Source organism: Ranitomeya imitator, chromosome 10 (assembly GCF_032444005.1).
Source record: "Ranitomeya imitator isolate aRanImi1 chromosome 10, aRanImi1.pri, whole genome shotgun sequence".
NCBI classification, from domain to species: Eukaryota; Metazoa; Chordata; class Amphibia; order Anura; family Dendrobatidae; genus Ranitomeya; species Ranitomeya imitator.
In genome coordinates, this window is record NC_091291.1 from 2,477,473 (window position 1) to 2,492,358 (window position 14,886).

At 60.1% G+C, this 14,886-nt stretch overlaps 1 protein-coding gene across 2 annotated transcripts in view; it reads left to right on the forward strand.

The window, feature by feature from the left end:
- USP48 (ubiquitin specific peptidase 48) overlaps positions 1-14,886 on the forward strand; it is a 38,158-nt gene that overhangs the window by 22,808 nt on the left and 464 nt on the right. For both annotated transcript variants that reach the window (XM_069742134.1, XM_069742135.1), the window contains 14 exons: positions 7,352-7,552; positions 8,733-8,847; positions 8,937-9,070; positions 9,230-9,301; positions 9,378-9,502; positions 9,579-9,701; positions 10,516-10,577; positions 11,160-11,270; positions 11,584-11,702; positions 11,969-12,075; positions 13,693-13,797; positions 14,011-14,169; positions 14,586-14,711; positions 14,795-14,843. In XM_069742134.1, coding sequence (XP_069598235.1) covers positions 7,352-7,552; positions 8,733-8,847; positions 8,937-9,070; positions 9,230-9,301; positions 9,378-9,502; positions 9,579-9,701; positions 10,516-10,577; positions 11,160-11,270; positions 11,584-11,702; positions 11,969-12,075; positions 13,693-13,797; positions 14,011-14,169; positions 14,586-14,711; positions 14,795-14,843 — 1,608 coding nt within the window. The remainder of the gene's footprint in view (positions 1-7,351; positions 7,553-8,732; positions 8,848-8,936; positions 9,071-9,229; positions 9,302-9,377; positions 9,503-9,578; positions 9,702-10,515; positions 10,578-11,159; positions 11,271-11,583; positions 11,703-11,968; positions 12,076-13,692; positions 13,798-14,010; positions 14,170-14,585; positions 14,712-14,794; positions 14,844-14,886) is intronic.

Genomic DNA, 14,886 nt, shown 5'->3' on the forward strand with positions numbered 1-14,886 from the left:
GGAAGGCTGGATGGACGGACACCTTCTCCAGACCCCCTCTGTGTGTGGAAGGCTGGATGGACGGACACCTTCTCCAGACCCCCTCTGTGTGTGGAAGGCTGGATGGATGGACACTGTGTCTGGACCCCCTCTGTGTGTGGAAGGCTGGATGGACGGACACCTTCTCCAGACCCCCTCTGTGTGTGGAAGGCTGGATGGACGGACACCTTCTCCAGACCCCCTCTGTGTGTGGAAGGCTGGATGGACGGACACCTTCTCCAGACCCCCTCTGTGTGTGGAAGGCTGGATGGATGGACACTGTGTCTGGACCCCCTCTGTGTGTGGAAGGCTGGATGGACGGACACCTTCTCCAGACCCCCTCTGTGTGTGGATGAACGGTCACTGTGTCCGGACCCCCTCTGTGTGTGGAAGGCTGGATGGATGGACACTGTGTCTGGACCCCCTCTGTGTGTGGAAGGCTGAATGAATGGACATGGTGTCCGGACCCCTCTGTGTGTGGAAGGCTGAATGGATGGACATGGTGTCCGGACCCCTCTGTGTGTGGAAGTCTGGATGGATGGACACTGTGTCTGGACCCCCTCTGTGTGTGGAAGGCTGAATGAATGGACATGGTGTCCGGACCCCTCTGTGTGTGGAAGGCTGAATGGATGGACATGGTGTCCGGACCCCCTCTGTGTGTGGAAGGCTGAATGGATGGACATGGTGTCTGGACCCCCTGTGTGTGTGGAAGGCTGGATGGACGGACACGGTGTCTGGACCCCCTCTGTGTGTGGAAGGCTGGATGGACGGACACCTTCTCCAGACCCCCTCTGTGTGTGGATGAACGGTCACTGTGTCCGGACCCCCTCTGTGTGTGGAAGGCTGGATGGACGGACACCTTCTCCAGACCCCCTCTGTGTGTGGAAGGCTGGATGGATGGACACTGTGTCCGGACCCCTCTGTGTGTGGAAGGCTGAATGGATGGACACCTTCTCCAGACCCCCTCTGTGTGTGGATGAACGGTCACTGTGTCCGGACCCCCTCTGTGTGTGGAAGGCTGGATGGACGGACACCTTCTCCAGACCCCCTCTGTGTGTGGAAGGCTGAATGGATGGACATGGTGTCCGGACCCCCTCTGTGTGTGGAAGGCTGGATGGACGGACACGGTGTCTGGACCCCCTCTGTGTGTGGAAGGCTGGATGGACGGACACGGTGTCTGGACCCCCTCTGTGTGTGGAAGGCTGGATGGACGGACACTGTGTCTGGACCCCCTCTGTGTGTGGAAGGCTGGATGGATGGACACTGTGTCCGGACCCCCTCTGTGTGTGGAAGTCTGGATGGACGGACACGGTGTCTGGACCCCCTCTGTGTGTGGAAGGCTGGATGGACGGACACCTTCTCCAGACCCCCTCTGTGTGTGGAAGGCTGGATGGACGGACACGGTGTCTGGACCCCCTCTGTGTGTGGAAGGCTGGATGGACGGACACGGTGTCTGGACCCCTCTGTGTGTGGAAGGCTGGATGGATGGACACGGTGTCTGGACCCCCTCTGTGTGTGGAAGGCTGGATGGACGGACACCTTCTCCAGACCCCCTCTGTGTGTGGAAGGCTGGATGGACGGACACGGTGTCTGGATCCCCTCTGTGTGTGGAAGGCTGGATGGACGGACACTGTGTCTGGACCCCCTTTGTGTGTGGAAGGCTGGATGGACGGACACGGTGTCTGGACCCCTCTGTGTGTGGAAGGCTGGATGGATGGACACACTGTCTGGACCCCCTCTGTGTGTGGAAGGCTGGATGGACGGACACCTTCTCCAGACCCCCTCTGTGTGTGGAAGGCTGGATGGATGAACGGTCACTGTGTCCGGACCCCCACTGTGTGTGGAAGGCTGGATGGACAGACACGGTGTCTGGACCCCCTCTGTGTGTGGAAGGCTGGATGGACAGACACGGTGTCTGGATCCCCTCTGTGTGTGGAAGGCTGGATGGACGGACACGGTGTCTGGACCCCCTCTGTGTGTGGAAGGCTGGATGGACAGACACGGTGTCTGGACCCCCTCTGTGTGTGGAAGGCTGGATGGATGGACACGGTGTCTGGACCCCCTCTGTGTGTGGAAGGCTGGATGGACGGACACTGTGTCTGGACCCCCTCTGTGTGTGGAAGGCTGGATGGACAGACACGGTGTCTGGACCCCCTCTGTGTGTGGAAGGCTGGATGGACAGACACGGTGTCTGGACCCCCTCTGTGTGTGGAAGGCTGGATGGACAGACACGGTGTCTGGATCCCCTCTGTGTGTGGAAGGCTGGATGGATGGACACTGTGTCTGGACCCCCTCTGTGTGTGGAAGGCTGGATGGACGGACACGGTGTCTGGATCCCCTCTGTGTGTGGAAGGCTGGATGGATGGACACGGTGTCTGGATCCCCTCTGTGTGTGGAAGGCTGGATGGATGGACACTGTGTCTGGATCCCCTCTGTGTGTGGAAGGCTGGATGGACGGACACTGTGTCTGGATCCCCTCTGTGTGTGGAAGGCTGGATGGACGGACACGGTGTCTGGATCCCCTCTGTGTGTGGAAGGCTGGATGGACAGACACGGTGTCTGGATCCCCTCTGTGTGTGGAAGGCTGGATGGATGGACACTGTGTCTGGATCCCCTCTGTGTGTGGAAGTCTGGATGGACGGACACGGTGTCTGGATCCCCTCTGTGTGTGGAAGGCTGGATGGATGGACACACTGTCTGGACCCCCTCTGTGTGTGGAAGGCTGGATGGACGGACACTGTGTCTGGACCCCCTCTGTGTGTGGAAGGCTGGATGGACGGACACGGTGTCTGGATCCCCTCTGTGTGTGGAAGTCTGGATGGACGGACACGGTGTCTGGATCCCCTCTGTGTGTGGAAGGCTGGATGGATGGACACACTGTCTGGACCCCCTCTGTGTGTGGAAGTCTGGATGGACGGACACGGTGTCTGGATCCCCTCTGTGTGTGGAAGGCTGGATGGATGGACACACTGTCTGGACCCCCTCTGTGTGTGGAAGGCTGGATGGACGGACACCTTCTCCAGACCCCCTCTGTGTGTGGAAGGCTGGATGGACGGACACGGTGTCTGGATCCCCTCTGTGTGTGGAAGGCTGGATGGACGGACACGGTGTCTGGATCCCCTCTGTGTGTGGAAGGCTGGATGGACGGACACACTGTCTGGATCCCCTCTGTGTGTGGAAGGCTGGATGGATGGACACTGTGTCTGGACCCCCTCTGTGTGTGGAAGGCTGGATGGACGGACACTGTGTCTGGACCCCCTCTGTGTGTGGAAGGCTGGATGGACGGACACGGTGTCTGGACCCCCTCTGTGTGTGGAAGGCTGGATGGATGGACACTGTGTCTGGACCCCCTCTGTGTGTGGAAGGCTGGATGGACGGACACTGTGTCTGGACCCCCTCTGTGTGTGGAAGGCTGGATGGACGGACACCTTCTCCAGACCCCCTCTGTGTGTGGATGAACGGTCACTGTGTCCAGACCCCCTCTGTGTGTGGATGAACGGTCACTGTGTCCGGACCCCCTCTGTGTGGCTGGACGTACACCTTCTCCAGACCCCCTCTGTGTGTGGATGAACGGACACTGTGTCCGGACCCCCTCTGTGTGGCTGGACGTACACCTTCTCCAGACCCCCTCTGTGTGTGGATGAACGGTCACTGTGTCCGGACCCCCTCTGTGTGGCTGGACGTACACCTTCTCTGGACCCGCTCTGTGTGTGGAAGGCTGGATGGATGGGTGGACATGGTGTCCGGACCCCTGATACATCCTGAGGGGCCTGGTATCAGCTGATTGAAGGGTCCCTGGTGTCGGAGCCCCACTGAGCTGATAGTGATGGCGCTGTTCTATAGTCTCTTGGGATTTCATGTATCCTCCAGACATGAGGTGAAGCGTCTCACTGACTCCTGAGTTCTTCCCATATGGTGTCAGCGGTGTGACTGACAGTAAGGGGGCTCTCCGGCGATGGGTGGGGTCTTGCTTTGTTCGTGCTCGTGTAACGCTGACAGGAATGCCTTTACCCCTGTGTTTAGGCTCAGGATCAGTGATCAATTTCTCCTCATCTCTCCACTCCTCGGGGTGTAGTCATATTTACAGTCTTGTGTTATCTTTGTTCTGCACCTCCTTGATGGTTTCCAAACATTTATGCTACACTTTGCTCTTGTCCAAGGAGCACCTGCGGGGAAGTGTCTGCGGGGCGGTGTCTGCGGGGAGGTGACTGCTTAGGCGACGTCTGCGGGGAGGCGACTGCAAGGCAGCGTCTTTGGGTCAGCATCTGCAGGAAGGCGCCTGCTTGGGCGTCTGCGGGGAGGCGACTGCGGGACAGCGTCTTTGGGTCGACGTCTGTGGGGCAGTGTCTTTGGGTCGAGGGAGTCAACTGCTGGGAGGTGTCTTTGCGTCGGAGGCGGCTTTGGGTTGGTGTCTGCGGGGAGGCGACTGCTTGGGCAACGTTTGCAGTGCAGCGTCTTTGGGGCGGGGGAGGCATTTCTCGGTCATGGAGACGACTGCTCAGGTGTCTGCGGAGAGACGTCTTTGGGTTGCTGTCTGCTGGGAGGAGTCTGCGGGGCAGTGTCTTTTGTTCGGTATCTGCGGGGAGGTGACTGCTCGGCCGTCTGCGGGGCAGTGTCTTTTGTTCGGTATCTGCGCGGAGGTGACTGCTCGGCCGTCTGCAGGGCAGTGTCTTTTGTTCGGTATCTGCGGGGAGGTGACTGCTCGGCCGTCTGCAGGGCACTGTCTTTTGTTCGGTATCTGCGGGGAGGTGACCGCTCGGGCGTCTGCAGGGCAGTGTCTTTTGGTCAGTGTCTGCGGGGAGGTGACTGCTCGGGCGTCTGCAGGGCAGTGTCTTTTGGTCAGTGTCTGCGGGGAGGTGACTGCTCGGGCGTCTGCGGGGCAGTGTCTTTTGGGCAGTGTCTGCGGGGAAGTGACTGCTCGGGCGTCTGTAGGGCAGTGTCTGCGGGGAGGTGACTGCTCGGGCGTCTGCGGGGCAGTGTCTTCTGGTCGGTATCTGCGGGGAGGTGACTGCTCGGGCATCTGCAGGGCAGTGTCTGCGGGGAAGTGACTGCTCGGGCATCTGCGGGGCAGTGTCTGCGGGGAGGTGACTGCTCGGGCATCTGCGGGGCAGTGTCTTGGTCAGTGTCTGCGGGGAGGTGACTGCTTGGGTGTCTGCGGGGCAGTGTCTGCGGGGAGGTGACTGCTCGGGTGTCTGCGGGGCAGTGTCTTTTGGTCAGTGTCTGCGGGGAGGTGACTGCTCGGGCGTCTGCGGGGCAGTGTCTTTTGGTCAGTGTCTGCGGGGAGGTGACTGCTCGGGTGTCTGCGGGGCAGTGTCTTTTGGTCAGTGTCTGCGGGGAGGTGACTGCTCGGGCGTCTGCGGGGCAGTGTCTTCTGGTCAGTGTCTGCAGGGAGGTGACTGCTCGGGCGTCTGCGGGGCAGTGTCTTCTGGTCGGTGTCTTCTGGTTAGTGTCTGCGGGGAGGTGACTGCTCGGGTGTCTGCGGGGCAGTGTCTTTTGGTCAGTGTCTGCGGGGAGGTGACTGCTCAGGCGTCTGCGGGGCAGTGTCTTTTGGGCAGTGTCTGTGGGGAGGTGACTGCTCGGGCGTCTGCGGGGCAGTGTCTTTTGGGCAGTGTCTGCGGGGAGGTGACTGCTCGGGCATCTTCGGGGCAGTGTCTTTTGGTCGGTATCTGCGGGGAGGTGACTGCTCGGGCGTGTGCGGGACAGTGTCTTTTGGTCGGTGTCTGCGGGGAGGTGACTGCTCGGGCGTCTGCGGGGCAGTGTCTTGGTCAGTGTCTGCGGGGAGGTGACTGCTTGGGCGTCTGCCGGGCAGTGTCTGCAGGGAGGTGACTGCTTGGGCGTCTGCGGGGCAGTGTCTTGGTCAGTGTCTGCGGGGAGGTGACTGCTTGGGCGTCTGCCAGGCAGTGTCTTGGTCAGTGTCTGCGGGGAGGTGACTGCTTGGGCGTCTGCGGGGCAGTGTCTTTTGGTCGGTATCTGCGGGGAGGTGACTGCTTGGGCGTCTGCCGGGCAGTGTCTTGGTCAGTGTCTGCGGGGAGGTGACTGATTGGGCGTCTGCGGGGCAGTGTCTTTTGGTCGGTATCTGCGGGGAGGTGACTGCTTGGGCGTCTGCCGGGCAGTGTCTTGGTCAGTGTCTGCGGGGAGGTGACTGATTGGGCGTCTGCGGGGCAGTGTCTTTTGGTCGGTATCTGCGGGGAGGTGACTGCTTGGGCGTCTGCCGGGCAGTGTCTTGGTCAGTGTCTGCGGGGAGGTGACTGCTTGGGCGTCTGCCAGGCAGTGTCTTGGTCAGTGTCTGCGGGGAGGTGACTGCTTGGGCGTCTGCGGGGCAGTGTCTTTTGGTCGGTATCTGCGGGGAGGTGACTGCTTGGGCGTCTGCCGGGCAGTGTCTTGGTCAGTGTCTGCGGGGAGGTGACTGATTGGGCGTCTGCGGGGCAGTGTCTTTTGGTCGGTATCTGCGGGGAGGTGACTGCTTGGGCGTCTGCCGGGCAGTGTCTTGGTCAGTGTCTGCGGGGAGGTGACTGCTTGGGCGTCTGCCAGGCAGTGTCTTGGTCAGTGTCTGCGGGGAGGTGACTGCTTGGGCGTCTGCGGGGCAGTGTCTTTTGGTCGGTATCTGCGGGGAGGTGACTGCTTGGGCGTCTGCCGGGCAGTGTCTTGGTCAGTGTCTGCGGGGAGGTGACTGATTGGGCGTCTGCGGGGCAGTGTCTTTTGGTCGGTATCTGCGGGGAGGTGACTGCTTGGGCGTCTGCCGGGCAGTGTCTTGGTCAGTGTCTGCGGGGAGGTGACTGATTGGGCGTCTGCGGGGCAGTGTCTTTTGGTCGGTATCTGCGGGGAGGTGACTGCTTGGGCGTCTGCCGGGCAGTGTCTTGGTCAGTGTCTGCGGGGAGTTGACTGCTTGGGCGTCTGCGGGGCAGTGTCTTTTGGTCAGTGTCTGCGGGGAGGTGACTGCTCGGGCGTCTGCCGGGCAGTGTCTTGGTCAGTGTCTGCGGGGAGGTGACTGCTTGGGCGTCTGCGGGGCAGTGTCTTGGTCAGTGTCTGCGGGGAGGTGACTGCTTGGGCGTCTGCCGGGCAGTGTCTTTGGGTCGACGTCTGCAGGGAGGCGACTACTCAATGTGCTTTTCTCAGTGTGACAGCTGTGGCTTTCTGCAGTTTCCTTTCTCAGATGGTCGTGCAGCCACTTACAATACACAAACCCATGGCACCGCCTCGGCCGCCTCTTCTCTGCAGACGCCCTCAGTCTCATCCTTGGTGACAGTTTTCATGCATTTCATTGTCTTGCTGATGGTTTCTCAGGTCGGCGGCGTGGTTACATTTTCCGCCCTTGTCCTCTGCTTCTCTGCAGATAAAGCCTACGACTTCATTCCTCTTGAATGGCTCCAGAAATGGTTGGATGAATCTACGCCGTCCAAACCCATCGATAACTCCAAGTACCTGTGTCCTCATGGCCGGTTGCATCCTGACAAGATCTCCCTCATGAAGAGGATCTCCGAGTACGCAGCGGAGGTCTTCTATAAGAGATACCATGGTGGGCCACGTCTTAAGGGTGAGCCCCCCACGAGGGTCATACATCCTGTAGTGGAATATGTATGCATGTATGATCAGCAGTAACTTAGCATCTGTCCTAGGCTGCAGCTCTTCACAAAGGTCATGACCTATGTTATCCTGAGCAGGCAGTCTCCTGGTCTCCAGTCACCCCAGGGGGGATTTCCTGAACACGCACAAGTGGAAACATTTCACACCTTCTGACTCTTTTGAACAGACACACCAATTGCAGCATGACACTATTTACTATGAGAAAGGTCACACAAATGGGTTCAAAGAAAAATAATGTATTAATTGGTAAAATAGCCGGGATCCAATCACAAACCAGCAATTATAATATTAACCCAAGAGGCTGGTCTAGAAATTAGACCTCCAGGTTGACTCTATAAATTAGGCCTTTACACATAGAAACTCGTTCAGACTGAGGAGCCAAGCTGATGTTCAGATGTTTCTACGTTTTTTCCCTTTGTTTTTATAACTATTTTGCATATATGTATGTCACTTTTTTATTACCATATTTTTATACCTTTTTATTGTAAGCACTGCACCTTTTCTATTAAAGCATAAAACTTTAATTAGTTGAGCCTTGTATGCTCTAAAGAATCCATAGCCTTACAGTGTGTGACCCTTATGAGTGGTAGACATTATTAGTATTAATATTTCCGGGACTCATTGCCCGTGTATTCAGTGAGTGGTGGCAGCGTGTATGAGCGGGTGTGTGGCCTGGGTTGGTGTGTGATTTATGCTCCCATTACAGCATAGGACAGAGGTTGAATGCTGGACTGAGAGTGGGGAGATAGATTAACCCTTGCAGGCACAACTCCAAGTCACGTGCTGAGAGTGGATACGTGACACATCCGACCAGTGTCCTGCTCCTCCTGTAGACCCCATGGCTGACGTGGCGTGTTTCTGGTTGTTAGCTGAGATGCCAGGTCTCTCCTCTGCTCTTCAGTCGTCGTGGGCCTGGGGGGCTTCTGCTATAGGGGATATGTCCACATGGGCCGGTGCTGCCGCCACATGGAGTGGAGCTCACACATCCAACCCAATCTGCATGATGGCTGCCTCCTTTATCAGCAATCGTCCTCCTGTCCCTATGATAACACTTACTCGCTGGAGGCCAGCAGACCCTCTAGAGGAAGTATTCTAAAGCTCCTCATTTACGGTGGCTTCTCTTTCCTCAGCCGACTCCCTGTGTAAGGACTGTGTGGTGGAGCGCTGCCGAGTCCTGCGACTGAAGAACCAACTGAACGAAGACCACAAGAGCATCGCCAACATGGTGAAGGTGACCATGAGCAGGTGAGTGCAGCGCCCTCCGCAGGTGAGTGCAGTGCCCCCGCAGGTGCCAGGTGGGGGCCATTTCTTACCACTCCCCCTCTGTTCCCCAGCAAGGAGGGCTTCTGGATAGGGAAGGCGTCACTGCGACGATGGCGGCAGCTGGCAACCGAACAGCTCGGCCATCACCAAGAGGATGAATGTGAACACGGGGATGTGAAGATGAACGGCAGCGCCCCCAAAAGAGGTAAAATACCAGTCCCCGGCGCGTGGTGGTTGGCCCTTTCCCCGGCGCGTGGCGGTTGGCCCCTTCCCTTCCCCCCTCCCAGTTGGCCCTACACTATAGCCTCACACACCCCACCCCGGCGGGGCGACGTCGGCCCACCCAATCTCTCTCTATCTACAGAAGAGCTGCTGGAGGACAAGAGGGAAGAGGGTGCAGACACCGGCTTCAATGAAGACCTAGTCTGCCAGCACGGTAAGACCCAGAGCCTTCACACTGGGGGCTTCTGATCATATGGCGCCCTGTGTGCAGTCATGGCTCTCCCCCTCAGGTGGTCTGTGCATGTCGGAGAGTGAGAGGAGGCTGGTGTCGGAGGCCACCTGGGTGAAGCTGAAGGAGTACTTCCCCACCGCCCCGGAGTTCAGACACGACCAGGAGCCGTGCCGCCAGTGCCAGGTACCAGCTGCAGGACCACCACTGCATTTTTACTGGGGTTCTGCCGAGACCCCAATAAATTGATGGGTTTTTGTAGGTTCTAGAACAGGAAGGGGAAAGGAATGATGCCCTGCATAAAAAGATGGCGTATGAGCAGAAGCTGGCACTGCCCAACCTCTTCCAGGACAAGAGCCGCCCATGCGGAGGCAGCTGGCCTCAGGTAGGTCCTCCATAGTGTGCACCGGGGGGCGCTCTCTGCACCTGACTGCTCTCTGTTGTGTGCACTGGGGGGCGCTCTCCGACACCTGACTGCTCTGTTGTGTGCACTGGGGGGCGCTCTCCGACACCTGACTGCTCTGTTGTGTGCACTGGGGGGCGCTCTCCGACACCTGACTGCTCTGTTGTGTGCACTGGGGGGCGCTCTCCGACACCTGACTGCTCTGTTGTGTGCACTGGGGGGCGCTCTCTGCACCTGACTGCTCTCTGTTGTGTGCACTGGGGGGCGCTCTCCGACACCTGACTGCTCTGTTGTGTGCACTGGGGGGCGCTCTCCGACACCTGACTGCTCTGTTGTGTGCACTGGGGGGCGCTCTCTGCACCTGACTGCTCTCTGTTGTGTGCACTGGGGGGCGCTCTCCGACACCTGACTGCTCTGTTGTGTGCACTGGGGGGCGCTCTCCGCTCTCTGCACCTGACTGCTCTCTGTTGTGTGCACTGGGGGGCGCTCTCCGACACCTGACTGCTCTGTTGTGTGCACTGGGGGGCGCTCTCCGCTCTCCGACACCTGACTGCTCTGTTGTGTGCACTGGGGGGCGCTCTCCGCTCTCTGCACCTGACTGCTCTCTGTTGTGTGCACTGGGGGGCGCTCTCCGACACCTGACTGCTCTGTTGTGTGCACTGGGGGGCGCTCTCCGACACCTGACTGCTCTGTTGTGTGCACTGGGGGGCGCTCTCCGACACCTGACTGCTCTGTTGTGTGCACTGGGGGGCGCTCTCTGCCGCCAGCACCTGACTGCTCTCTGTTGTGTACACAGGAGACTTCCGAGCTGTACATAGTCTCCCAGTTCTTCGTGGAGGAGTGGAGAAAGTTTATAAGGTGAGCGGGGCTGTGGCATGCTGGCCTCCGGGGGCAGAGCGGGTCCCGGCCTCTGAGGGCAGAGCGGGGTGGCGGCCTCCGAGGGCAGAGCGGGGTGCCGGCTTCTGAGGGCTGGGCGGGGTGGTGTCCTCTGAGGGCTGGGCGGGGTGCTGGCCCCTGAGGGCTGGGCGGGGTGCTGGCCCCTGAGGGCTGGGCGGGGTGCTGGCCCCTGAGGGCTGGGCGGGGTGGCGGCTTCTGAGGGCTGGGCGGGGTGGCGTCCTCTGAGGGCAGGGTGCCGGCCTCTGAGGGCAGAGCGGGGTGGCGGCGTTCCGGCCTCTGAGGGCAGAGCGGGGTGCTGGCCCCTGAGGGCAGAGCGGGGTGGCGGCCTCTGAGGGCAGAGCGGGGTGGTGTCCTCTGAGGGCTGGGCGGGTTGGCGGCCCCTGAGGGCTGGGCAGGGTGGTGTCCTCTGAGGGCAGAGCGGGGTGGCGGCCTCTGAGGGCAGAGCGGGGTGGTGTCCTCTGAGGGCTGGGTGGGTTGGCGGCCCCTGAGGGCTGGGCGGGGTGCCGTCCTCCTAGGGTTGCTAACCCTGCATGTTTCCTTCAGGAGGCCGACCAAGTGTGGCCCGGTGCAGTCCCTGGGCAATAAACTCCTCCTCTGCCCACACGGGGGTCTCATGTTCTCCTTCTCCACAATGACCAAGGAAGACTCCAAACTGTGAGTATTCATCATGTGCCGGGAAGGGAGGGACTCTGCTGGCCCCTAGGTTACACCTCATACTCTGCTCCGGAGCTGGAAGCATAATTCTGCTGGTATTGGAAACCGTCAGCAGGTTGTGGATTCCTCCATTACTGTAACGCAGAGGGACAATGAGTGTCTACTTCACATGACGGGTGTAGTGGTGATGTGGGGGCTCTGTCATGTAACAAGCGGGGGGACAAGCTGTGGAATAGTGAGTGCAGCTCTGGGGTATAATGCAGGGGGTGGCCTTGCTGTGATGCTGGGGGTCACATGTGACTTCTGCTCCCAGCTTCGCTCTCCTCTGGCCGGCTGAATGGGACGTTATCCAGAAGCTCTTCATCATCGATCACACGATCAGGATCTCCCGGACGGTGGAGGACGCGGCGGCGCTCTACGTGTCTGAGCCCGGTTTGTTTTAACATTTCATTTTCTGCGGGGTTACATGGTGAGGGGGTCTCCTGCAATGTGTGCTGTGGGGGGTCCCAGGGGTGTCCTGTGGTGGGGGGACCCTGATGTCTCCTGTGGTGGGGGGACCCTGGTGTCTCCTGTGGTGGGGGGACCCTGGTGTCTCCTGTGGTGGGGGGACCCTGATGTCTCCTGTGGTGGGGGGACCCTGGTGTCTCCTGTGGTGGGGGTCTCCGTTCCTGACCATTATGTCCTCTGATCCCCGTCAGAGCTGTGTCCTGAGTGTCGGGAGGGTCTTCTATGTCAGCAGGAGCGGGACCTGAGGGAATACGCACAGGCCACCATCTACGTGCACAAAGTGGTGGATAGCAAGAAGGTAAGTGGGTGACCTCGGCCTATCACATGGGGGGGCTGCAGCCGATGTGACCTCGGCCTATAATGGGGGGCTGCAGCCGATGTGACCTCGGCCTATCACATGGGGGGCTGCAACCGATGTGACCTCGACCTATAACATGGGGGGCTGCAGCCGATGTGCTCGCCGTGATGTGACCTCGGCCTATTACATGGGGGGCTGCATCTGATGTGCCCTCCGTGATGTGACCTCGGCCTATTACATGGGGGGCTGCAGCCGATGTGCTCGCCGTGATGTGACCTCGGCCTATTACATGGGGGGCTGCATCTGATGTGCCCTCCGTGATGTGACCTCAGCCTATTACATGGGGGGCTGCATCTGATGTGCCCTCCGTGATGTGACCTCGGCCTATTACATGGGGGGCTGCATCTGATGTGCCCTCCGTGATGTGACCTCAGCCTATTACATGGGGGGCTGCATCTGATGTGCCCTCCGTGATGTGACCTCAGCCTATTACATGGGGGGCTGCATCTGATGTGCCCTCCGTGATGTGACCTCGGCCTATTACATGGGGGGCTGCAGCCGATGTGCTCGCCGTGATGTGACCTCGGCCTATTACATGGGGGGCTGCATCTGATGTGCCCTCCGTGATGTGACCTCGGCCTATTACATGGGGGGCTGCAGCCGATGTGCTCGCCGTGATGTGACCTCAACCTATTACATGGGGGGCTGCATCTGATGTGCCCTCCGTGATGTGACCTCAGCCTATTACATGGGGGGCTGCATCTGATGTGCCCTCCGTGATGTGACCTCAGCCTATTACATGGGGGGCTGCATCTGATGTGCCCTCCGTGATGTGACCTCAGCCTATTACATGGGGGGCTGCATCTGATGTGCCCTCCGTGATGTGACCTCGGCCTATTACATGGGGGGCTGCAGCCGATGTGACCTCCGTGATGTGACCTCGGCCTATTACATGGGGGGCTGCAGCCGATGTGCCCTCCGTGATGTGACCTCGGCCTATTACATGGGGGGCTGCAGCCGATGTGACCTCCGTGATGTGACCTCGGCCTATTACATGGGGGGCTGCAGCCGATGTGCCCTCCGTGATGTGACCTCGGCCTATTACATGGGGGGCTGCATCTGATGTGCCCTCCGTGATGTGACCTCGGCCTATTACATGGGGGGCTGCAGCCGATGTGCTCGCCGTGATGTGACCTCGGCCTATTACATGGGGGGCTGCATCTGATGTGCCCTCCGTGATGTGACCTCGGCCTATTACATGGGGGGCTGCATCTGATGTGCCCTTCGTGATGTGACCTCAGCCTATTACATGGGGGGCTGCAGCCGATGTGACCTCCGTGATGTGACCTCGGCCTATTACATGGGGGGCTGCAGCCGATGTGCCCTCCGTGATGTGACCTCGGCCTATTACATGGGGGGCTGCAGCCGATGTGCTCGCCGTGATGTGACCTCGGCCTATTACATGGGGGGCTGCATCTGATGTGCCCTCCGTGATGTGACCTCGGCCTATTACATGGGGGGCTGCATCTGATGTGCCCTTCGTGATGTGACCTCAGCCTATTACATGGGGGGCTGCAGCCGATGTGCCCCTGTGATGTGTTCCCTCCCTTTTTGCAGGTCCTGAAGGAAGCGGCCCCTGAGCTAAACGTCAGCAGTTCAGACCCAGAAGAGGAGAAAGAGGAACCTCGACCCGAAGGAGAGAACGACCCCGACTTTAATCAGGTGGGCTGGCCTAGGCCGGGGGGCCCTGCTTTGTGGCCCTCAGTGCTGTCGGCATGGTAGTGGGGGGTCCCGGATCTGTGGTTGGGGGTTTGTGTCATCGTATCGTGTGACAGATTCTCTGCCGTCTCCACACGTCATAATGATTGTGATCCGAAGTTCTGGACCCCGGTGGTCCGTTGTGTTCAGGGTCTTTAACCTTCCCCTGCTCTTCAGGCCAATGGAGCAGTCAAGAGGCAGAAGGTTTCCATCCAAGGACAGGCGGCCTTCACCAAGCAGCCGGGGATCCGGAGGAGCACGCGGCACCGGAAGGTGCGGGGCGAGAAGGCGCTGCTGGTGTCTGCCAACCAGACGCTGAAGGACCTGAAGATCCAGGTGAGGGGCCTGGGGCCACGGTGTTCTGCCTCCTCTGCCTGGGGCCACGGTGCACTGCTGCCTCCTCTGCCTGGGGCCACGGTGCGCTGCAGCCTCCTCTGCCGGGCGCGGTGCGCTGCAGCCTCCTCTGCCTGGGGCCACGGTGTTCTGCCTCCTCTGCCTGGGGCCACGGTGCACTGCTGCCTCCTCTGCCTGGGGCCACGGTGCGCTGCAGCCTCCTCTGCCTGGGGCCACGGTGCGCTGCAGCCTCCTCTGCCGGGCGCGGTGCGCTGCAGCCTCCTCTGCCGGGCGCGGTGCGCTGCAGCCTCCTCTGCCGGGCGCGGTGCGCTGCTGCCTCCTCTGCCGGGCGCGGTGCGCTGCTGCCTCCTCTGCCGGGCGCGGTGCGCTGCTGCCTCTGACCCTGCCTCTGCTTGCAGATCATGCACGCTTTCTCCGTGGCCCCCTTTGATCAGAACCTGTCGCTGGATGGGAAGGTTCTGAGTGAGGACGCCGCCACCTTGGGGTCGCTGGGGATCGTCCCGGAGAGCGTCATTTTACTAAAGGTGATTAACCCTTTCCTGTCTGCATTGGTCGCCACCTGCTTGTGCGGAGCGGGGTGTAACCGCTGCTCTGTTTCCCACCGCAGGCGGATGAGCCCATCGCAGAGTATGCAGCCATGGATGATGTGATGCAAGGTGAGGGCGCATGCACCTATGATGAGAGTAGTCGTCCCCGAGT